This window comes from Hemicordylus capensis, chromosome 2, assembly GCF_027244095.1.
Source record: "Hemicordylus capensis ecotype Gifberg chromosome 2, rHemCap1.1.pri, whole genome shotgun sequence".
Taxonomy (NCBI): Eukaryota; Metazoa; Chordata; class Lepidosauria; order Squamata; family Cordylidae; genus Hemicordylus; species Hemicordylus capensis.
In genome coordinates this window covers 62,431,360-62,456,104 of record NC_069658.1, presented here as the reverse complement: position 1 = coordinate 62,456,104, position 24,745 = coordinate 62,431,360, and the positions used below count along the sequence as shown (strand labels likewise).

At 42.1% G+C, this 24,745-nt stretch overlaps 1 protein-coding gene across 6 annotated transcripts in view; it reads left to right on the top strand.

Annotated features, from left to right (window-relative positions):
• FAM172A (family with sequence similarity 172 member A) overlaps positions 1 to 24,745 on the top strand; it is a 324,812-nt gene that overhangs the window by 60,343 nt on the left and 239,724 nt on the right. For all 6 annotated transcript variants that reach the window (XM_053293928.1, XM_053293933.1, XM_053293932.1 and 3 more), the window contains one exon: positions 701 to 892. In XM_053293928.1, the coding sequence (XP_053149903.1) occupies positions 701 to 892 (192 nt within the window). The remainder of the gene's footprint in view (positions 1 to 700; positions 893 to 24,745) is intronic.

Below are 24,745 nucleotides of genomic sequence, written 5' to 3'. Positions count from 1 at the left end.
AAGTCTGAGGATGCACACTGATAGATGATGCTGTGTTCCGCAGTTCTATTCCATGTCAGAATGGACAGGCAGTGCCTACTGCATTGTGTGATGTAAATTATGTCATGGGGCTTGCTGTCTGAAATGTGAAGTGTGAACCAGCAGGTGTGGGCCCGATCAACTTTTTGCAAATAGCTTACCAATTGTGTGTGAAACAATGGTGTTGCACTGTACTGCTGGTGAGTTGTGTTTGTGGTTGTGCTTTGGTATTTTGAATTGAATTGCTAGTTCTTTGGTGTGTTTGGACACTACTTAGCGCAAAATAGCTTTTCGTTTGTAATCCCTGCTCAATTATGGAGTACACTGTGTGTGGCCTTGGGCAAGTCATGATCTCTCAGTCTAACCTATCTTACAGGCTCTTGTGAGATTCCTTGGAGCAATCTCTTTGAATTCCTTGGAGGAAGGAGAGGACAAATAAACAGTACAGAAAGAAATATATGCTGGGAGGGATTTTGATTCGAAAATGGAACATTTTCTCTGCCAGTGGGCCTTACAACTTTGTGTGTGTATTGCCAGCAACGAATGCTGAAAGTGGTATGATACAAACTCCAGGGCTAATTATTTAATTACTGGATGCAACTTTAGGTTTTCTAAATTGCTTTGTTGGTGTAGATCTTTGTGTGATTTTGCACCTTTTACAAATGCTCTGTTTCCATTTCAGGTGGATGCAACAGAGAATGAGCCTAGGAGTTTTATCTTTATGAGTGAGGATGCAATGACAAATCCTGACAAACTGATGATTTTAATTCATGGTAGTGGTGTTGTCAGAGCAGGACAATGGGCAAGAAGGCTTATTATAAACGAAGATCTGAAGAGTGGCACTCAGATTCCATATATTAAAAGAGCTATTGAGGTAGGATAATTATTTGGACCTCTTAAATATTTGTTTGTTTTGTACAGGTAATTTATTCATAATTGTGTGACATTTAATTTTCTTAATTTATATCAAACATGTATGTGTGACTGCCAATGTTTTCTTCATTTTCAAAACTTTTGTGTAATAATTCTTTTGTGTTAAGAAAACAGTTGTTGTTTACTTATATTGAAGACTGTTGTAGTGGAACTGCCATGTGGTTTATGGAGCAGATAAATCAGTCCAATAATCTGTTGGAAACTGACATTTTCTATTAAATTTCATTTCATCAGCTTAAAGGTTTTTCTTATCTCCATCTCAAGCACAAATTGTTTTGCCTATTATTAAAGGAAGGTGATCCTAGAAGGCATGTGAGCTCTTACGCTTATAAAAAGAAATGCTTTTAAGTATGTCCTATGAAGCATACAAGTGGGTCTATTAAAATCAATTGAACTAAATCAGATGCTTAACACAAAACATGCACTTCAGTTACGGAGCTCCTATGCAGCTGTAGAGGAAATGCCCCATGATTAAACTGAGGATTTTTTAATTTTAGGGTCTTCTAATGTCTCTGTTGTGAGATGGGATCAGCTTTCATTAATGTGTTAAAAATTTGTTTCTAGGCCAGATTATTTTCAAATAAAGCTTATAAACATGCCTGGAATGTGGCTTAAAACCTGGGGCGGGGAGACAGTTTTCATTGTTTCCAAACAAATTCATTAAAAGGATAGTGGGAGAAACACCTGAATTCCAAACTAAGAGCTGTATATGGGGAACACTTCTGCTCATGCACAGAAGGGAGGGGTGATATTTGTTAATTCTCCATTCTTTTTGCAACTGCCTGTGCTCCCTGAACATATGTCCCAGAGTGTCCTACAACCTTGGGGATGTATTTTTGGGAGGTACAGGCAGCTGTAGAAGGAAGATGAGATTGGCAGGAATTGTTCCTCCTTTCTATGCATGAGCAGAAGCATTCCCCATGTAAAACTGGTCAGTAATTGTTTGGAGGATTGTTATTGTGGTGAGTTGAAGTCAGAAATTAGTTTGACTAACCAACCTCTACCCCAATCCAGTGTCTACCCCACCTCATTGTTTTAATTAAAATATCTTCTCTGGGTTTTTTTGGGTTTTTTTGCCTCATGGCACCATAGCCTGGCAAACTAAGGATAAGCGTACACACACACACACACACACACACACACACACACTGACCCCATCCCCTGCACACTCCAATGCGTGGCAGATACCCACCCCTGCCCTGTCACCCCCACCCACTCCAGTTGCAATATGTTCCCCTCTCCTACATCCTAATTTCTGTGCCACACTGGTGCAGTGCCCCGTGGAATTTTGTTGAACCTGCCACACAAACTACATTGTGAACCTTTGGGGACTGTCCAGGAAGGGAGTTTGCTATTAGGGGTGTGCACAGACTGCAGTCCATGTGTTTGTCCAAATTCGGACCCATCTGGGTTCTGCAAACCAGTTTGGACCAATGGTGACCAGGTCCGGCGGTTCAAGGGCCAGTGGGGGTGGTGCTTTGCACCTTTAAAAGGAAATAAGCACATCCTTGCAGGTGTTACTGCTGCTCCAGGCAGCTTCCTGCTGTAGTGGCACTCCCACCAGCAGCCCATGCATGGTGCCTGCACTGTTCCGCCACAGCAGAAAGCTGCCTGGAGTAGAAGTAATGCAAGTAAGGAGGTGCTTATTTCCTTTAAAACGTGATACTCGCCGCCCCCCACCCTGGTGGTGCCTTCACTGGCCCTCAAATCACTAGACCAGTTTGCAGTTGGGCCAAACCAGGCAAACGGGTTCGCAGAACCATGGGTTGGTCCGAATTGAACGACTTGCAGATCGTGTTCCGCGCACACCCCTGGCTGGTAACTTGCATGAAGATGCCCATGCAGTCACAGCAAACACAGAGCCACAAGACCTCATCATAAAATGCTGTGAGGGGGTGCATAAGGCAATAGGCTTCCATATATCAGAACCCATTTGACCTGCTCCAGCTATGAGCCTGCAGCTCTAAGGTGCATAGAGAGGCAGGTGTGGGTAGGCATGGTTGGTGAGGGTGACATGGTGTGGCCAGACAATTTTCTGCTGAAGGGTGTCAGGGCTTCAGGTGCATGGAGTGTGCTTTGGAGGCAAGTGTGTCCTCTGATGACTGCCGATCTGGGCTCAGGTGCTTATGGTTGCCTTGTAGATGTGAGCATGGCACATGCCGGTAGACCAGGCAGAAAAGGTGTGTGGATTCACATGACCAAACAATCTGGGTAGGAAAGTTCTGCTCTTTACTGCCCTCGGCAAAAAGCTGGATACAGAAGCAGAGTATTTCTGCCACAAGCAACCTGAGCTGGAGGGAAATATGTGGATTCTCACAATCATGCTCATCTGGGAAGCCCACCTTTTACCCCAGTTTTTCTAATGTACCTATCTACTGTTTCCCTTTCTCGTCCAGTTTTTAAGGGCCCTAGGAAGTAGGACCAGAGTTCTAATACAGCTGTTACAAGTCTCTTGTGATGTGTGTTTGGATCAAAATCTAGATGTTCCTTGCACTAGAAAAGCTCTAATTCCTCGCATGATCTCATATGTGCACACATTTCATGATTGCATTGGGAATAGCAACCATTTCACTGGAACGAGAGGATCTGAATGTGTGGGTATATACACAAAACCCATATTGACCGTCTCTTTAAAATGTGTAAGTGAACTGTACTAGGTGTATATTAGAACTTCTGTTCCCAGCACTGATTGATGGAGCAGGGTGATGGTTGGCCTGTGTCTACAGTATTTAATGCAATTATATTTCATGTATTGGCTTAGGTTGTGCTGGCCGAAACACTGAAATGAGGAGGATCCTCTTGGTGTGCACAGGCTTTTTATTTATTTATTTTGGGGGGGTGGGGTGCAGGAGGGGTAATTTTTTCACTTTTTATCTGCAGGTTTAAGATTTGTGCATTTGAAATTGCTGCACGGGGGAGAAGACCCATGTGCAACGTGCAGGGTGGCTCTTGTCCAACTGCCAAGCAGATGGTTGGGTCTGTCAGATGGTGGTGTGTGTAAGGGAAGATGCCTTTTGTCTTCTTCCCCAGTGGTGCTAAACTGGCAGTTCCATCTCTTGGAGGGGAATTCCTCACCTGCTGCAGCATGCACACAGGGGGCCACTGTGCATGAGGATCTCTGGGTAGGAGCTTCAGTCTTTTGAGACAGTGGATAACGAAATGTGTAACTTCTGAAATAGCTTTGCCTTTTAAAAATGATTTACTCATAATTGAATTAATTCAAGAGTTACATTTTTAAATGAGCGCCGCATTCCAGCCCGTTTTGGAAGACCAATATGGGTACACTGAATGCATGTGGAACAGAACAGAATTGCGGTGACAGTCCCTGTTCCCAACCTCCACTTGTTCATTCACTATTTTGCACAGAACCTACATGTTTGCAGCTGATTACTGTATGGAGGCTTCCTCCCCTTCATGTGCTCACTGGTTGCATGAACAGGACTTTCATAGACAAAAGTCTCGTGTATATTTATGCAGAATGTCCATATGACACAATTTGTGGTAGGTCACTTTTGCCAAGATCTACAGGACCATGCAACTAGTTTCACCAGGCTTTGTGCTTGTGTTTCTCATACAGTATGCGCCTATCTGCTCCCAGTGCTGCTTGGGAAACTGTTGGAAACTGAGGGTGCTTTCAAAAGCAGATTGTGCTCTTCTGAATTGGCCTGCTGTTCTGTGGAGGAGTTAAATAGTATATGCCCAAGACCTTGTGCCTGTCTAAAGTAGGTCTTTGTATTGCTGCCTTTGAGTTAATAGAAAAATTACAATAATATATTGTAATTTTTATATAATCAGTTTAGTAATGGTAATAATTTTGAAAATAAATATGTTACTTCATGAAAAAAGTGTCTGTAATCCCAAATACCCATATACAAAATTAATTACTAAAAAATTATGCAATATTTGACATATATTCTATTTCAGTGAGTTTTGTTAATGGAAAGCAATAGCTGTTAAATTTGGATTTAAAGTGGACTGATATGCAAATGAATAAGATACAAAACTTTATATTACTTATAAAGTTATAAGTAAGTAATTAGTCATAAATTTGTGCAAACTCAGTAAAAGATTGCTTAAGGAGGAATGAGAAGAAGGTTAAATGCTTAGAGTAATATTGAATTGACAGGCTATATAAACCCACACCAGCCCCCATATGAGCAAAGGAAAACAATGAGATGACAGCTCTAGTGTTTGGAGAGAGGTTGTTAACGACAGCTTATTCCTTTATGATTTCAACTCTTGACAGAAGACAGGTCTGCTTGTTGCATCATGGCAGATGTATCATTACCTTCTGGCCCTGTCATGACTGAATTGGAATAAAACCACTTGCAGTTCTGAAAATCCAATTACTTTGTGGAAGTTTGGGTACTGTTCCTGTGATTCAGGTGCAGATGTATATAAGCCTCATTGCAGTTGCTAGTTTTTTCTGAATTCTAATAGTGTTCTAAAGTTTCAAATTTTGAAAATTATAGAATGAATTAGGCATATGATGGTGTTCTTTTGTGCCTAGTGTATCAATTGTTAGGACAGAATACAGTCCTTAGCATTATTTTGCTAGTATTTCTACACTACTCGAGAAATTACTATTGAGTCTTCCTGGAGATAGATATAATGTATTTTTCAAACCATATAAACTTTTATTTATGTTTCCAGTATTTAAGAACTGGAAAAATGCACCTAGTGAATGTTTACAGTATTCTGTGCTTCATATCTATACTTGATTTTGAGGATAACGTGGTATTTTCTATTACTTCATACACATATTAGAATTCTGTATTTTCCCCCACTTTAACTTGTGGGATACCTCACAGTGACTCTGGAGATTAGACAAGAGAGAAAGGAGGTGTGGATTTATGAAAGTGTGTCAAAAGCCTTGGGGTTTGAGTATGATCAGAATTTCAATAGAGGTTGAGATGAGTTTAAATGCATAGAAGGCAAGCATAAAAATCTTGTTTAATTTCTGTCATATTGTTCTTTTTTAGTCACTCTGATGTCTTTTTCAAATCTGCTTTTCTCTCTAGCTTTGTGCTAGCATATCCAAGATCTGTGTCCCTTCCCCCGCCCCTTTGTATTTCGTTTTAACTGCTGATCCCTTTTCTGTGGTGTTTCTGCCTTTAATATCAGCTGAAGAGGCCTGAATTGCTGAATCAAAGCCGTTTTGGGAGAGAGACAGTGTTTAAGATTGTGCAGGGTGAGAGTCTCTGGGTAGAAGGTAACACTTCCTGCAGTTATAATCAATGCACTTGACACTTTCAAAGGCAGGAGAAGGCATGACTTGCTCAGGGGTTAAACTTTTTAAATAACCTCCCTAGGGAAAGATGCCGTCAATAAAACATAATAATTAGTTGAAGATTCTTGAGTAGCCTTGGTTAAAAAAGAAAAGATTAGAGACAGGGTAGGTCTTTATTTATCTAGTCCTTACCTTTCTTGTTTCTTAACCTTTACCCTTTGGTTTAAATGTGGATCATAAAAATTAATCTGTTTTGCTGCCTTTTTAACTATATAAGACTAACATTTAGTTAAGTGAAATATCTTTTTAAGAGTAAAATAGCAAAAATATCTTCATTCTTCCTGTGATCAATAAACTCTCTTCTTTCTTCCTTTTTATTGTAGGAAAAGATGCAAGTAAATATATAGAAATATTTGATATTTCAGTAATAGTTAATATGCTTTAAATGCATATATTTAATAAACTGATACAGATACAGATTAAATGCAATCCATAATATTTTAAGATGTCAGAATTTGATATCAAGGAAAATAAGAGGTTATATCCTTATAGGGAAACAATTTTAGGTTTTACTTATATTGTTTCCTTAATTATTAACATTTGAAATGTCTAGTTACTTGTTTAAAATTAGACCTTTCCATTTACTACTGCATATGGTTTGAAACTTACTGTTTTCAAATCCAATAGATAATTAAAATGCCACAGAATAGTGTGTGGAAGATACTAAATATGAATAAATAATGCATGAATTGGTTTAGTATGAAAGAGTCCTGTTGTTCATTAATTATTTATTTAATATTTGCACTTTAAGAAAATGTAAAGAAAAATGAAATCACTTCTGCAGTTTGGGACAGTAACCCAACATGGCTTTAGTGGATATGTAAGCTAAATATTTCATAAATACAGCATTGATTGTTCTTCCTTCATGGTGTTTTCAAACAGGCAGACAGTTCATAAGCCGTTGAGCTTTGTTTTGTGTGCTTTCTGTAGTTATTCAGTTATGGATTTGGATTTTCTCTTGCACCTACTTGCACACTCATAACTGCTTTCTGCTAATGCCTTATTATTGCAGTTTGGTTTGTACAAATTAAAGCTGATTTATACAATCTGAATACAGCTGCTTCTGTATTGTCTGTATCTGCATTTTTAATTAGAATGTTGGCTACTATAGGGAAATAGATTTGGACACTTTACATTGTAAATACTCAATGTGTTCTTTAGTTTGACAATTGGGATATGTGACAAAATGTTACATTGTGCCACCAGTAGTGTTCCTGTTCAAGGCTCTTCCAGCCATTGTGGAATTTGTAATGATTTCAGGCCTAGCGGGGGAGGGGAATTTCAGGCAGAGTAAGGGCAAAGGACTTTCTTTCTCAGCTCCTCAGAGCCTTCCTTTGCTATATAACATAGCATGTTGGGATCAACGTATGTCAGACACAGCCCTAGTATTTAGTGCTAAGTAGGGGGTGATTCTAGAGAGGGGGAAGGGGAAAGGTCTTCCCTTCCCAAACATTTCTATATAGTGTGGATGGGACATTTTTTAAGCTTCATGACACACATCCCCCCATTCCATTATGCTGTTGAGCCCTGAGTTGTTAGGGTCTCACGCGGATCTACCACCTCTCTCTCCCTCATCTATTAACAAACTGATAGCCTTGCTTAAGAGCTTTCAATATTCCATAGATCCTGAATGCTTACAAGGCCATTTTGGATTTTTTTAAACAAAAATTTACAAACTTATATACTTCTGTGTACATAGGGAGCTTCCTCCCAAATATGCAGAAATTATTACCTTACATTTGGATGGTCCTGTTTTGCTTCCAACTGCCTGAACTTGGTTAGAGAGGATTATTCTTGGGGCACTTCCTAACATTGGCTCTAGAACAGGAGTAATTTCATTTAGCAGAGAGGGAGAGCTAGATAAGGATACTGGAGATGCACACAGACTTCCCATTCTATGCCATGTCCTAGTTCACTGCCAGCACTAGATGCCAAGAGGAATGGGAGAAACAGGGCTCTACCAAGCCCTATCAAAATAGTCTGCATTGAGCTTGTGGTGAGACTGGATTGTGCCCTAGGTATCCAGAAATACACTATTCTGTTAATTTTAACATTAAAAAAATGTGTCCTTAAGATACTTTGAAGAGGTAAGAAAGTGTGTTTTGAAAAGCAGATAACTCAGTAAGTGCTACAGTATGGCCAGGGTCCAAAGAATAATACAAAATGGTCCACACTAGCTCGGAGTCCAAGTCTGAGGAGGGGAGAACAGATAGGCAAGCTGAGCCAGGCCCAGAGTCTATCACTTCTACCCTAAGTATATCACACTCAAAGTGTACACAAGTGCCAATATGAGGTCAGGAAGGATGTGATGGAATAGAGGAGGAATGCAAGACTCCACATCAAAGGGCTGTTCTTTTAAACCTTTCTGTTCTCCAGGCAGAGATGTGGAGCCTTGAAGGGATAGCCTGAGCCTGGAGGTATTTAAGACCTCATTCTTCCTGTGACCCTTGCTGGAGCAAGTTGCTTACTCAGAGCTCTCCAGGGTTCTGCAGTTCTGAATGTCTTGCCATGCCACCTGTTAAACCTTTCAGAGGTTGTTTTATACAGGACAGAGCTCAAGAATTTATTTGTGCATTTGCTAATTTGCCTTTCTACCAAAAAAGGCACTCAAGGAGTTGTACAGTTAGTTTAAAAAAAAAAAACATATAACATACTATATTAGTTTAAGATATTTGACTTTTCTTCAACTAGCCATTTGCTTAATTTGTTTTTCTTCTACTACTGCTACAAACATTTTTTTATATATATAGGATAATGTAGGAAGCAAACACATATAAACATTTCCCACAGTGCCACAAGCCTGGGGTTCCCAAGTAGCCAGAGGTACAGTACAACCTCCAAACATGTGAGGAAATTTCTCTTCATAAGGAGAAGAGAAAAGGCTAAGAGGGAAAATGCTGAGGCACTCGGTTCTATATGGTTCCCAAACCTTGATGGTGACAACTTTATACAGGACCCCAGGATTTAGGAGTATCATGAGTCCATTACAATTGCTGAGGGGAAGAGGGATCTATGGAGTTCTGTCAACTTCCTGGGAGAGTGTGGTGCTCTATACATTTCCTGGGAGGGGCTCTATAATATTCTAGAAGATAGTAATTTTGTAATTGGTGTGACTTTCTCCATGTTATTATGTTGCTTTAAATATATGACCAATATTGGATAATATTTGAACAGTCAACTGACTAAGGTTGTTGTTGTTTGGACTGGTCAAATGCTAATGATATATAAATGTACTGATTTATAATGTATAATAGGACATATAAATGTACTTAAGATTCTGTTTAACTGCCAAGGCAATGCTGGATTAAAATATCTTAGTCCAATAGGCAGATAAGTATTTGTTCTTTCAGACAATTAAATATAAAGTTAAATAGCATTCTTTTCCTTACTGTGTTTCATAGTAGAATATTTGTTCTTATGTGGCAATTGGGATAGATTCATGCTTCATCATAAACTTCCCATCCCATCTATCAATAATCACAAAATTTGGCATAGGGCTTATCATCTAAAATAACATAGTATCATAATCTTTTGAAAATATGTCATTCTTTTGAACAGTAATATGTCACTTTTGATCAAAAACTTTATAAAGTTAAAGATCTCCATGAGAACAAACTCTAATTGTTGGTAATTGTCTTTTTTCTCAAAATTAACAAATTATAACATCAAAACATTTCCAGTGAGGTATGTAGTAGGTCATTTGCAGCTGCAGGCATTTTCTCTCCCTTCAGGATGTGCTTGTTTAGTTTATCTCACTTTCTGCCTGTGGCACTGTATAGTGAAATTCAGACAAGTTCTTTCCCTCCAAGAAATCTCTAGGGTTGAGGATAACAAAATTAATAAATGGTGTTGCTTTTTCATTATCGCCCTTCCAATGCAATTTGCTATGTGATCCCCGTTTGAAAAAAAAAATGTTTAGGATACATTTATTACAGGAAAACAGTATTTCTGCTTTAAAATTTAGTATGAAAAAGTAAAGTTAATGGAGTAGAAATATATTATTTTTTAAAAATCTTAACAAGATTGCCTAGAGTTGCTTTTGCAATGATTTTGCATGTTGGAGGGTGGAAAATCCCTGAAGTCCCAGAAGTAGAAATGATCATGATGACTGAATAAAAATCTAAAAATCCAGAAAGCATAAAATGTAGTCTCAAATTTTAAGTCATAAGACACTTTTTCTTATTATATCAGCACATGTACTACAATTATGATGATTTAGCTAAGCCATTACCAAATCCTAAGAATTTGCACTGGGTTTCTAAAAATTCTCTTAACTTGTAAGGAACTTTCCTATTGTCCAATAGGAAGATTTTGTACAGGTGATGAAAACAATCCCTGTTGTCATTGGCCAGAACTTGAGGTGTAGGACTTGAATCGCACCAGTTAGGATCTGTCATACTTTCCACCAGAGGACCCTGGGAATTATAGTTTTGAGAATGCTGAGAATTTTGTAATACACTCTTATCTCCCTGACAATCTCCAGAGCTCCTTGGGGCATAGGGAGAGCTACCAGTTCTAGTACAGATATAAATATGTGAGCAAACATGTAGGTTTATATGCAATTTGCTAAGTTTGTTTGAGACCCCTCCTCCCCTCTGTAAATGCCAGGTATAATGTTTTCTCATCACATAGTTGATATGCAACTAACTGGCCTTAAAACTGACGTTTCTGAGTATTATATATCTATCTGTCTTTGGAACTGGGTTGCATAAATTTGCTAATATAAACTGCACCTTGAAATTCCAAAATAATTTTGTACTGGCAATTTTATCTCATAAATGTGGTATCTGGGCATGCTGGCAAGTCCAATATAAATTGTTTGCTTAAATCCATGCTATAAAACCCTCTTGTTACACACTAAAGCGCTTAAAACAAATATACCTATTTTCTTTTCTCAGATATTGGAGGGTATATCGGCAGTAACTGAAGGCAATGAAGTTGTTTTGAGATATTCAGTTTGGCTTTATTGGTCCAGGTGCACCATATTTCTTATTCACAACTATTTTTTGTGCCATATTGCAGAAAGAATCCCCTTAAGAAAGAAGCAAACTGGCAAAGATACTGTAACCTACTATATCATATGCTACATGATGCCCCAATTTTACAGTTAATTACAAAGAATTAAGAGTTCTTTGTTGGAAGTTGGAAAGTAATGAATAAAGAATAATGAACGTTTGGATGCATGCGGGGAATGTCAGCTTAACGATCCATGCTATGGTAGTGAGTCTCTAGTTTCCGTCAGTGTGAAATAGTGGTGGTGCTTTGCTCAATAGTGTTCTATTCTGTAAAATTAAATATTGTGTATGTACATGGTTAAAATTTGTATTCACATTCTTTTGTTTTGGCATAAGTTGACTTACTGGGGAGAGAGAGAGTTTGCAAATATTAAGATAATTTTTTCCTTGATACACCTTTCTCCAAAGGTGAATACATACCAAAAGCATTCACAGAGCCTTACTGTTCAGAGGGTGGCTTTTCCATGTTGACTTTATCTTAGTAGAATTGTCTTTTGAATACCAACTCCTCCTCTGTTGTTGGAAGTACCAGAATTGAGTCTTTTGGAATAAGTTTCTGAATGTTGATCACAATAATAGAAGCTACTCCAGAGTAACACTTAAGATGGTGTCTGTACATGCTAAGTTGCCATTTCCTTTCTGGCATTGCCCAAAAGCTGCTGGGAATAGGGAATTTCCTGTTCCCAACAAGATGTAGCCAGGCAAACAGAGAGCCTGGCTTCTGAATACAAACAGCATCGCTCAGGGGTGGCAGAGGAGCAAGGGAGGGGGCAGGTAAGACCTGCCTTCCTCCTCCTAAAGTGTCCGCTCTCCACCCCCTCAGGTGTGTACAAAATACTGCATGCACATCCCTCTGTGCATTTCTCTTATTTCTGCCGTGTTTAGCCATTTTTCAACTCCAGGATCCTAACCCCCCAATTCCCATTGCCTCTAGGTCTCATTATCCTCTGTTCCATTATTCACAGTTGTAGGCAAGGACAGAACCACCACAGATAATGAGGGCCACCTGTACACAACATAGCCAGTTAAAGAGAGATTTTTAGATCTGGATGCGGGACAACAACCACATAAATTATTGCTGGAAATAACTACAGGTTGCTTACCTGTAACTTTGGTTCTACTAGTGGACATCTGTCCTTTTTCACCAATGGGCCATGCGCCTGCGCAGAGACCTCGTCGGAACCTAACAAGCTCAATTCTCCTGCTTTGGGCGGGAGCCCCGCCCCCAGCCGCTATATGCAGCTGCGCCACTCCTCATCCCCTCAGTCACGGAGTCCAGCTTCAGTAGACCCTGCGGGGAGGACTAGAGGGCATGTAAAAGGACAGATGACCACTAGAAGAACCAAAGTTACAGGTAAGCAACCTATAGTTCTTCGATGTGGTCTCTGTCTTTTACACAAATGGGCACATGACAAGCTAGCACCCAAGGATGAGGGAAGAAATGGAAACAGTATGTAACCTGCCAGAAGTATTTATTTCAGAAACAATTACATCGACCAAAAATGGACTGCAGGACACTCCTGCCAAATACAGCATAATTCCATGCCCTGGCATCAATAGCATAATGACGGATAAATGAGTGGGGCGTAGCCCAGGGAGCTGCCTGGCAAATAGCATCCAAGAGGACCGCACGATCAAAAGCAACAGAGGCCGCCAAGGGCCTGAGTGCGCCCTGACAGTTGTGGGCTACTGCTTAGGAGCCAACTTATAGCAAAGTTCAATTGTGGACACTATCCATCTAGGCAAGGATTGGGCAGAAACTTGGAGACCCTTACATGGCCAATCATAGAGAACAAACAGGGAAGGAGTTTTCCTCCACTCAGCAGATGTTTGGACATAGAAGGATAATGCCCTCCTAATGTCCAAATGATGTAACCTACACTCCACATCTGAGGAAGGGTTCTGGAAAAATACAGGTAAAGTGAGTGGCAAAGAATGGTGAAACATAGTGATCACTTTAGGAAGGAACTGGACATCTGGCCTGAGCACAACCTTATTCTTGTAAAATTGAAGGTATGGTGGATCAACCGTCAGGGCTTGCAATTCACTCACTCTCCTAGCTGAGGTGACGGCCACCAGAGAGGCAACCATCCAGATCAGGAGACGGGGGTCAATTGAAGCCAGTGGCTCAAAGGGAGGCTGTAGCAAACTGGCCAAACCCACAGACAGGTCCCAGCCGGATATGGGTCGTCCGGAAAGACGTGGGATAAACCTTTCAGGAAACTTTTAACTAATACGTCCTTAAAACAAGAAACCCGGGTTGTTGGGGAATGCGCCACAATGGCAGGCAAATGGACCTTAAGGGATGAAAGTTTTAGACTAGCCATTTTAAGGGAGAGCAGATACGTACAGACATCCTGCACAGAGGAGTTAATTGCATTAAATCCATGCATAGAAGCAAAGAAGCAGAAGCGAGTCCACTTATGGCCATAGGATTTTCTTGTGGACTGCTTCCTGGCTGCAAGCAAAATTTCCCTGAGTCTCAGTGGGAAGTCGGCAGGACCTTCCAGCCCATCAGGTGCAGGGCCCGAACATCCAGGTGGAGCACCTTTATCCACTCCCATGACAGCAGGTCCAGTAGGGCAGGAAGGCACATCCAAGCCACCACCAGCCGCCTCAGGGCCGTAAACCAAGGTCTCCTGGCCCACCACAGGGCTATCAGGATGGCCCTGGCCTGATCCAACCACAGGGCTATCAGGATGGCCCTGGCCTGATCCAATCTGTTTGTGCAGTACCCTCGGAAACATGTACATTTCAGGATAGGACGAAGGCATTGCCTAGAGAGCCCTCCCCTTCCCCTCCCCTGGAGCAATAGAGGGCACATTGAGCATAGTCCTATGAAGCAAATGGGTCTAGAGTTGGAACCCCCCATTTTACAAACAGGTTCCTGAGCACATCAAAGTCCAAGATCCACTCGTGGGAGACCGTCATCATTTGGCTCAACATGTCCACCTGGACATTCAGGGAACCCTGGATGTAGACCGCATGAGGCGATAGTGCATGTGTCACACACCAGTGCCAAAGATCCAGTGACAGGAACAGAAGGCTCCTCGAAGATGTGCCGCCTTGTTGATTGATGTAGGCTTTTGCCGTTGTATTTTCCGTTTGGATTGTCACTGAGCAACTCGCAACCACGGGCAAGAGCCCTTTGAGTGCATTGAACATGGCCAACAACTCTAGATAGTTGATGTGCTGGGTCCTTTCCCTGGGGGACCAATGTCCATTCAGGTGAAACCTGTCCAAGTGTGCCCCCAACCGAGCTCCGACGCATTTGTCGTGATCACCCATTGTGACTGGGGGGCCTGGAAAGGGGTGCTGATGTTCAGATGGCGAATCTCGGCCCACCATGCCGCAGTCTCCTGTACCTACCAAGGGGTGTGCACTCCAAACGGGCCGAATCCTGAAGGGGATCAAATATGTCCAAGAACCACCTTTGAATGATGTGCATCCAAAGGTACGCTTGTGGAAGTATGTAAGTGGTGGCTGCCATATGCCCCAACAAGCACTGCACCGAGTGCATAGTCTGTGGACCCATGGCTAGAAAAATGGTGGCTAGAAAAATGGAGAGTATGTATGCGGGCGACCGGGAGGAGGACCTTCTCCAGGGCCATATCGAAGATCAGCCCTATGAATTGTATCCTGCGGGTCAGTTCCAGCTGAGATTTCTTGAAATTGATCTGGAAACCCAGACCTTGCAGGGCATCCACGACCCTGCTGGAGGGGGGTGTTGATCCGCCAGCAATTCATGAGGCAACTTCATCTTCTTTTTCTTTGGCTTCAACATCGAAGTAGTCTGAGAAGGATCCGGCATCACGGGCAGAGGACACTGGGGCAAGTCCTCAGAATGCACCGAAGTGCTCAAAACCTATATCAATACCGGGTTATCTACTTCTACAGGAGTGGATTCCGAATGCTCAGACTGTACCGAAGAAGCCATCTTAACGGACCGCTTCAACGACAAGGCTTCCAAAGAACGGAGAGCCAAGTCGCACAGGGCTGCATGCAGGTGAGAAGCCCTATTCTTTCGAGCCTGCTTCATAAACTTCTGGCAATGAAGACAGGTCTCGACAATGTAGGATTCCCCCAGGCACAAAAGACACTCGGTATGAGTATCGGGAGAAGGGATCTTAGATCTGCAATGAACACATTTCTTGAAGTTCGCCGTGCCCGGCATAAACGCCGTAGGCTGGCCAGCCACCATGCTCTGTCCCAGCCAGGATCCGAGCTCCAAAGAGAGTGAAAGCCCATAAAAACCAAAACGCCAAGAATAAAAACGCTACTACACGAAAAATAAGAAATACAGGAAGGAATAAGGAAAGCAGAAAGAAAACAACAAGGGGATAGACAATAATCTTTCTTTTTGCCGAGCTGCAGATTCCATGATGTTAACTGAAGCTCACAATGTTTTCACTGTGATTCCACGATGTTAACTGACGAAAGACTGAGGGGATGAGGAGTGGCACAGCCGCATATAGTGGCTGTGGGCTGGGTTCCCTCCCAAAGCAGGAGAATTGAGCTTGTTAGGTTCCGACGAGGTCTCTGCGCAGGTGTATAGACCATTTGTGTAAAAGACAGAGACCACGTTGAAGAAGATAATTGGCTCATAGGGATGATACACACCAAATAAAAGACCATGTTTCCATATGCATCTTGTAAAGCAGCTGGCTTTGTATTACATTTAGATTCACAGCAGACAAGGAGATTTTCAGAGAGTATAAGGGTCTTGACATTAAAGAACTTTTGTGCAATGGACCTAAGATATCTATGAGCACCTGAAGAGCACTGATCATGCATACAGATAATCTTATCTTATATTCTGAGCTTGAGAAAATTTTCTGGAGGAAATGTCATTTGATTTGTAGTACAGCTGAGCATTACAAGCTGAACAAATTTATATTCTGCCAAGTAATTAAAATTTCAGTAACATCTCTAGTCAGCACCCTGCACAAACAGAGAGCATGTCAAATAACACTCCCCAGAATTGACTGCAATTAGCAAGGGCTTCTTGAAGGAAAGGTCAGTGATGCTAAAGGTTCCATGAAAGTAGAAGATTTGGAAACTGCCATAGAGCATCGGTGGACAGAAGCAGAAAGAGAACCCACACCTTGCTCTTTAGTGTTCCATGAAGAATGATTGTGCATATGACTCGTAAATTTCCTAAATGTTACAGTTAATATGTGCAGTGGTGTTAGCCACCATGAGCATGCCAAAGAAAAGGCAAGATATAGAATGTATGCTGAATATTCAACTTGCAAATAATACATTTTATGCAGAAAAATCTACAAAATATCTTTATTTGCTTTAAAACCCATATGATTTTTTTTGCCCAAAATGTAAACTCAAGGTTTATAATGAAATAAAACACAGTAAAGTAATCAAATTTTCAAGAAAATGTCAAAATCAACAGCAAAATAAATAAAACACCCAAGAATGTCAAGTTTACTCAAACTGTTGACATTGCATGCTAGTAGAATTAATAAAGGACTCTAGAAATATATTTTAATTGGTAATGTACATTTATTTTATTTAAAATATTCATTAATAAGTATATTATGCAGAGTGTAACATTTAAGTATATCATTCAGATATTATTGCTTGCTGATGTTGACATACACCTCAAAATGTGCTCTATCATATTTTTTTATACCAGATGTCTTTCATATAATGACTGTTTTAATGTTCAGCTAGGCCTATTGTTTGTTTTATATCTCTCACTGTGTATTTATCTTCTGACTGTATTTCCCATGAGACTTTGGTAAGTAGATCGTGTAGTCTGAAAATGATTTAATTTAGGACTGGGGTGTAGGAGGCGAGAGAGGACTAATTAAAGGACATATGCAGGAGTCCATCTGGGTTGTTAAAATCTTCCCCCACCTACTGGGGGGAAAAACACATTTTGATTTGGGAGAAAAACACTCAGATACTTAACTTTAGGTACTTAAATATCAAATTTTCATAGATAAATGCATATTATGTAGAATTTTGCAGCAATTCCAGTAAAAAAGAGGCACAAATGCTAATATCTTATACTAGTGTTCATCAGTTATAATAAATTGTTGTAATGTAATTGTGTTACAAAGAATTTCCTTTAGTCGTTTATCATGTAGTAAGAGAAAAATTTCCACAAAGGTTCGGAAGAATCAAGTCCCATAAAACTAGCATGGGCTGACCCCTGAAAACAAATAAAGACAACATTACAATTTCAAAGTGCATAGTTCAATTTATTCTTATTTTATTTAACACATTTCAATGAGAAATCTTTAAGACCATGATAATGTAGGATTCTGGACCAGTTTCATATTGGGATCATGATGGATCATGATGTCCAGATTTCAGTTTAGGTACCAGGATTGAGCTGTGGGAAGTGGAAGCTAGATGACACAGGGCTCAGAGCTGGGACCAGGAGATCCAAGCAACCATTTGGGGCTCAGGGTGTTCAGAAGCCAGGAATATGCCAGAGGTCTACCTGAGCAGGCAACTGGAATCAGGGCTCAAATCGGTAGCCAGAGTTGAAACACACACCAGAGGTCAAGCTGACCTGACAGAAATCAAAGGCTGAACCAGTAGCCACATGTCAGAGGTCGAGCAGAACGGACTGGCAGGAATCTGAGATTGATCTAGTAGCTGAAGGTCAGGACCATGCCAGACATTAAGGCAAGCAATCAGGTTGAATCAGTATCCGAAGTTCAGGAATACACCAGAGGTCAAGCAAAGCAGACAGATCAATGAACTAAGCAGGAACAAAGATGCCTTGATATGGAGGTAAGTCCTACCTTCAATAGGAAGCTGTTATACTCTTCCTGCTACAGGGGAACCAGTGGTTGAACCCTTGTGGGGCTTGTCCAGATCCTAAGGCTAAAAAGCCTGCTGCAGTGCAGAAAGCTTCCACAAGGGGCAGCCTCCTACTCAGTAGAACATGATATTAGCATGGAACTCTTAGAAAGCATACTGGAGTCAGGGTTGGACAAATCAGCGATGTAACTGAGACCCAGATTGAATGTTCAAATTAGGGGGAATCAAGGTTTAGCAAAGATTAAATGTGTAGGAAGCTGCTTTATACCGTCAGACCATGTAGCTCAGTATTGTCTACACTAACTGGCATTGGCTTCTCCAAGGAAGCTGGGAGTCAGGCAGAAGTCTTTCTCAGACTAACTGGGAGTCAAGTGGGAGTTTTTCCTATCTGGAAATGCCAGGGATTTAAGCTGGGATCTTCTGCATGCAAAGCAGATGCTCCATCACTGAGTTATGGTCCCATTCCTGAAGTAGAAGGTCCATAGGAATGTTCAGTGATCCCACATGTTGTGCAGTGTTGGGCCAGAGCTAATCCCCTCTCCTGCTGCAGGCTTGCAGTAAAGCCCTGGAGATTTGGGGTTATTGTGCAAGTGTGCAATATTTCAGAGAGCTTGCCAATGCTGCAGAAACATGAGTTAGATAGGAAACACATCACTGGCTGTCAAGCAATGCATTTCCGATCCAACTACTGTTTCTGGAGTACAAGTGGGCCATGCCCAGGAGCAATTCCTGCATGAGGGCAGAGTGGGCATAGTCCCTCCAGCCCACATCCACCATTTTACTTGGTACTCTGCCTTGTGGAACAGAGAGAGCGAGTGAGCTTTGAGATGCATCCAGCCTCCCCTACAGTAAGCAAAATTATCATAATGATCTTAAATTTTCACAAAATGTGTGTTGTGTATTGTCTTAATCGAAAGCCTGGTTGGGGGGGGATTGGGTTTTTTGAAGTGCTTTCAAATTGTCTGGGTCACAAAATATTTGTTTTATTGCTTTGTTTTTGGAGACCGGTGCCGCCTTTAATTAAAACACTATTTTCACACACCTTTTTTTTTTGCTGGGTGTCCAGTTCTGGTTGCCTGCTACTGCAGATGGCTGATGCTGCTACTGCTTCCTGGCTGCCAGCCCTTGCCCCTACGAGGGCAAAGGATCCAGCTTGAGCAGCAGAGATTACTCCTGCCAGGACAAGCAGATACAAAATTGGCAGCAGCGCCATCTCTTCTGCCTCTCCCCACCTGCCGTGGCTGCCTCTTTATCTCTCTTCTTCTGCTCAGCTTTAACTGGTGCTGACCAGAGACAAGCTTGCTTGGCTTAAGTAAAGCCAAGCGAGAATGGGGACGGAGGGAGGTGCAGAAGCCAGAAGGAAGAGAGAGGTGGAGCCTGCATATCCATCAAAATAGCAAATTACTCGGCCTGCATGGCCAAATATAATCACTGCCTGTGGGAAGAACTTCCACAGGATTTTGACACTTTATCGCCAGAAGATTTTAAAAAACAATTCAAACAGACTATGACTAAATCTTCGGAATTCATGCACCAACAACTCAGCACAGTGAAGCATGTAGCCAAAACTGAATCTAGATCTATGACAGCCGCTGTATCACTAAAACGCCTGGCTTTGCTCTTGCTCATTACAGAACAATATGAAGGAGAATATTGAAGGTCTGCCATTAAATGGAAAAGGCCTCTTAGTGAGGAAACAGACTCCTCTATGGAGAAGTTAAAGAAATCTAAATTTACAGCAAAGATCTTTACAGCCTCTTTTTCTTCATCTACTGTACCTACATTTCAAAATATAAGTCATATTCTAAACAGAAGCCAACATTTAGACACCAAGACAGATGGGACTTTAGGAAACAATACCACCCTTACAACAAATGTCCCTACCAGAACAAGAATAAACACAACCAAGGACAACATACCAAGCAAAGCGGAACTTCAGAAGCATTTTTGAGGTTTGCTGTCACGCATCGTTTCTTTTGGGCAGAGGGGTGAATTTTGGTGAATTCTGAGGTTTGTCTTCATAAGGTGAAGTGTGCTAAATTGATTACTTCCTCATATTCATAGTAATTGAGAGTGTGAAAAAGTGAAAGTGGGGTCATGAGAGTTGTCTAATTGAAAAAATCTCATTTGCTATGATAGAATGAGAATTCACACCTCAGAAGTTTTTTCTGACGTGTGAATTCTCATTCTATCATAGCAAATGAGATTTTTTTCAATTAGACAACTCTCATGACCCCACTTCCACTTTTTCACACTTACTATGAATATGAGGAAGTAATCAATTTAGCACACTTCACCTTATGAAGACAAACCTCAGAATTCACCAAAATTCACCCCTCTGCCCAATCACTCTGAAATTGGGGACGGGTGGTAGCCTCCACCCATTAGGCACTATCTACCAGCCCAGCCCACTCCTTTGGGGCAGATCCACTTTCTGCCCCCAATCTGCCCCAAAGACTCCAAAACTTCAAATATTCCCAAAAAATCAGGCCTCTGCCCAATCCCCCTGAAATTGGGATGGTAGCCTCCACCCTTTAGGCACTACCACCCCACCCCACTCTTTTTGCCCAGATCCCATGCTATGCCCCCGAACTGCCCCAAAGTCACTAAAATTTCAAAAATTCCCCAAAAATCAGCCCTTTGCCCAATTCCCCTGAAATTGGGGTGGTAGACTCCACCCATTGGGCACTACCACCCCACCCAAAATTTTTGCCCCTGGGCCCCTTTTTTACCCCCCGAATCGATTCGGATTCGGATTAAATCCGAATCCGAACCTAATCAAGGGTGATTCGGGTGGCCCATATTTGGGCACAAAACAGAACAGGGGTGATTCGGTTCGGGTCCCGAACCGAATCACCGAATTCCCGAATTGCACACCCCTAATCAGGACTGCAATAATAATAATTGTGGGTTCTGTTTTCACAGCTATTTTTCCTGTTTCATTGAGAAGTTAAATGAGAATCTGTTAGCAGGAAAACACTAGTTGAGCAGGTGTGATGTTACAGAATGTCCATGAATATTCCAACTGCAGAGGGAACAAAGCTTGTCAGGAACAATATGTTCAGCTTCTCTGAAGGAAGAGAAAGTTATGTGACGGAGCTTAAAACCTCACAAAGACCATAGAGAGAGAGAGAGAAACTGTAGAGCAGGCTAAGAAGTGGGCAGCTGACAGGGAGGAAGCCTTGTAAGTTGGGGTACAAAAGGCGCAGAGAGTCTAAAGGCAGGGTGGATTGAGTAAGCTCAGTCGTGATCCAGCAGGCCTGTTCTTATGAGGTACAGAAATCTGAGGGAAGCCCAGATGAAAGACACAAAGGGTAGCAGGGCTGGGTAAGACCTCTGTCAGTCAGTGGAAGTACTGGACTAGATAGCCCAATGGTCTAGCTCAGAATAAGGCATCTTCATGTGCTAATTATGGTAAGCTGTTGATCTTTGTCATGACTGAATGTATATTTATACTAATGGGTAATGCACCTGTGCAATAGCTGCCTCGGGAAGATTTTCAAATCTCCATGCGGTACTTCTTTATGCGCCTGTGCAACTATTTTTAAAGGATGGTTGGAGCACTCTGCTCCTCACTTGCTTTCTGATCATTGCAACTGTAGAATTGGGAGGAAATCTGAGGAGCAAGATAGTCTTCTGTCACCACAGGCTTGTATGGTGGTGACTCATTGGCTGAAGCTTCCTAACCATCTTCAAGAACAGCCCCACATTAGAGCTCATTGCAGTAGTCTAATCTGGATGTTACCAAAGCATGAGTAACTGAGGTCAGGTCTGGTTTCTCCAAGTAGGGTCATAACTTGCATACCAGCCATGGCTGGTATAAGGCACTTCTGCACACCAGGGCAGCATCTGGTCCAGAAGCACCCCCAAGCTGCAGACAATGGACTGGGTCTCACAATAGGTGAGATTCGGTTTTTCCGAGTGCGTGGGGAGAGCAGGCTAAGCCCGCTCTCCCCGCACTCGAGCAGGAAGGGAGCCCTGGGCAGCCGGATTGACTGCCTCCACGATTGCCTGCTCTGTGACGGAGCTGGCAGGGGCTGGGGAGCTTGGGGGCCATGCCGCCCCCGGAAGCCCCAGTATGCCCTGTGTGAACATTCAGGATATACTGGGGAGACCCCCGGAGCTGGGAGGTGGCTTTTCGCCTCCCCTCGGGGTCTACTCACTAGTAGCTGTGCCACGGAGCCATGCCACAGCTACTCACGTTCGGATAGCTTGGGTTTGCGGAGCACTCGCTCCGCAAACCTGGGCTAAGGGGAGGGGTACTCGAATGGGTTACCCGCTCTAGAACCACCGGGCTCGCAGCGGAGCCCAGTGGTTCTCACGATCAGCAAAAATCAGGCTAGCGCAGGCTAGCCCGATTTTTGCTGATCGTGAGAATAGCCTCTTTGTCTTTCAGAGGGAGTGTGACCGCATCCAAAACCAGATTTATCTCATTACTTGGATAATCAATTCTACCATAAGTTAGAGCTGCACCATTTCTGCTGGCCTTCAGAAGAGCATTGAAGACCCACCTGTTCTGTTAGGCTTTTAGTTAAAAATAAAATCAATTTTATAATTCAATGATCTGTTTATTTTATTGTTTATAGTTGTTTTTAACCAAATGTAAACTGCCATGAGACGTTTGGTGGTACATAAATACACTAAACAAATCACAGATTTGTAGTGAGATAAGAAAGAGAAAACAGTGAAAAAGATATTCTCAATTGTCTTCATTATCTGCTCTGGGTGTCAGAGTATAAGAATCTGTTAGTGTGTTAAAAAGAAGTTTAAAAATGTATTAGATGCAACACCAAATTACTGTCTTCACACAGACAAAACTAGTGCCTGTTGTGTCTTGGAAAAGAGCACAAGATCTGTTTCTTAAGATCTGTCTCTCAAGAAAGAGCAAAGAGTTATGTTTGCAGTATGCTCTTCACAACTTAGCACTAAATTGCACAACAGTCATGTCAACATCAGCAGCCAAGCTTGCTATCCAACAATGACCACTAAACCTACCCCAGTAGTGCAAATCGCAACCATCAAGCCCATTTTGACAGTCACTACCCTGATAAGAATATCCCTAGTCCAGCATCCTGTTCCACACAGTGGCCTACCAGATGCCTCTGGGGAGCCCATGGGCAAGAGATATGTGCATGCCCTCTCTCCTGATATTGTTCCCCTGCAGCTGGTATTGAGAGCCATCATGCCTCTGAGGCTGGAGGTGGCCCACAACCACCAGACTAGTAGCCATTGATAGACCTGTCCACCATGAATCTGTTGGACAGACATGATTGGGGTGTATAAAACTATGCATGGAGTGGAGAGGATGGACCGATAAGTTTTTCTCCCTCTCTCACAGCACTAGAACCAGGGATCACTGCATGAAACTGAAGACTGGGAAATTAAGGACTGACAAGAGGAAGTATTTTTTCACACAGGGCATAATTAATCTATGGAATTCTTTGCCATGGGATGTGGTGATGGCCACCAGCTTGGATGGTTTTAAAAGGGGCTTAGACAGATTCATGGTGGACAGGTCTATCAATGGCTACTAGTCGGTGGCTGTGGGCCATCTCCAGCCTCAGAGGCACGATGCCTCTCAATACCAGTTGCAGGGGAGCAACATCAGGAGAGAGGGCATGCACTTTTTTAAAAAAACAAAACAAAACATTTTATATCCCGCTCTTCCTCCAAGGAGCCCAGAGCGGTGTACTACATACTTAAGTTTCTCCTCACAACAACCCTGTGAAGTAGGTTAGGCTGAGAGAGAAGTGACTGGCCCAGAGTCACCCAGCTAGTATCATGGCTGAATGGGGATTTGAACTCGGGTCTCCCCAGTCCTAGTCTAGCACTCTTAACCACTACACCATGCTCGCTCTCCCATGGTGTATCTCATCTCCTGCCTGTGGGCTCCCCAGAGGCATCTGGTGGGCCACTGTGTGGAACAGGAAGCTGGACTAGATGGGCCCTGTGCCTGATCCAGCAGTGCTGTTCTTATGTTCTTTATGACTTCATCAATGCTGACATTGTCTTCATTAATAACGTTGACCTCAGCATCTGAAACACCACCATACTCAACATCATCAAACCCTTGACAAACAGAAGAAAAGTCCCGGATTTGGAGAGTAACCTATCACCAGCAACACCTGAGCGCCCTGCTGAATTAGGAGCTGACAATGAAGATTAAGAAATTGTAGAGATTCCCCTTCTCTCCAGGACCACATAAATATCCATGTAGTCCTGGAGAGAAGGTGACAGGAGCGGAGATGAGTTTTAGCATAAAGAGTATAGCTCAAAATATAGAGGGAAGTCTTCATCATACTCACCCAGCTATGAATATGCCTTGGATTATTCCCATCATCTACCCCAACTTCTTTACTACATTGAGCAAATGGAGATGGAACCCCCAGGAATCCTTTTTCAGAAGGCCTTTGGAAATCAAACAAATCCCATCACACACAGTTACTACTGGTACATCAACAGCATAAACTACTACCATCATTCTGTCATTGGTAGAACCAACGACACCAATGTACTGTTACCAACTGTACTGTTAGCGGGTCTGCTACTAACAATACAACTATTATAGAATTCAACAGTTTCTAGCACTATAACACAGCATGGATAACTTCCCTATCTGAGCCCCCAGCATTGGAGAGGCAGACGATTGATAAAAATAATTCAGATGAAGACTCAGAAGCATCATCAGCATCAGGAG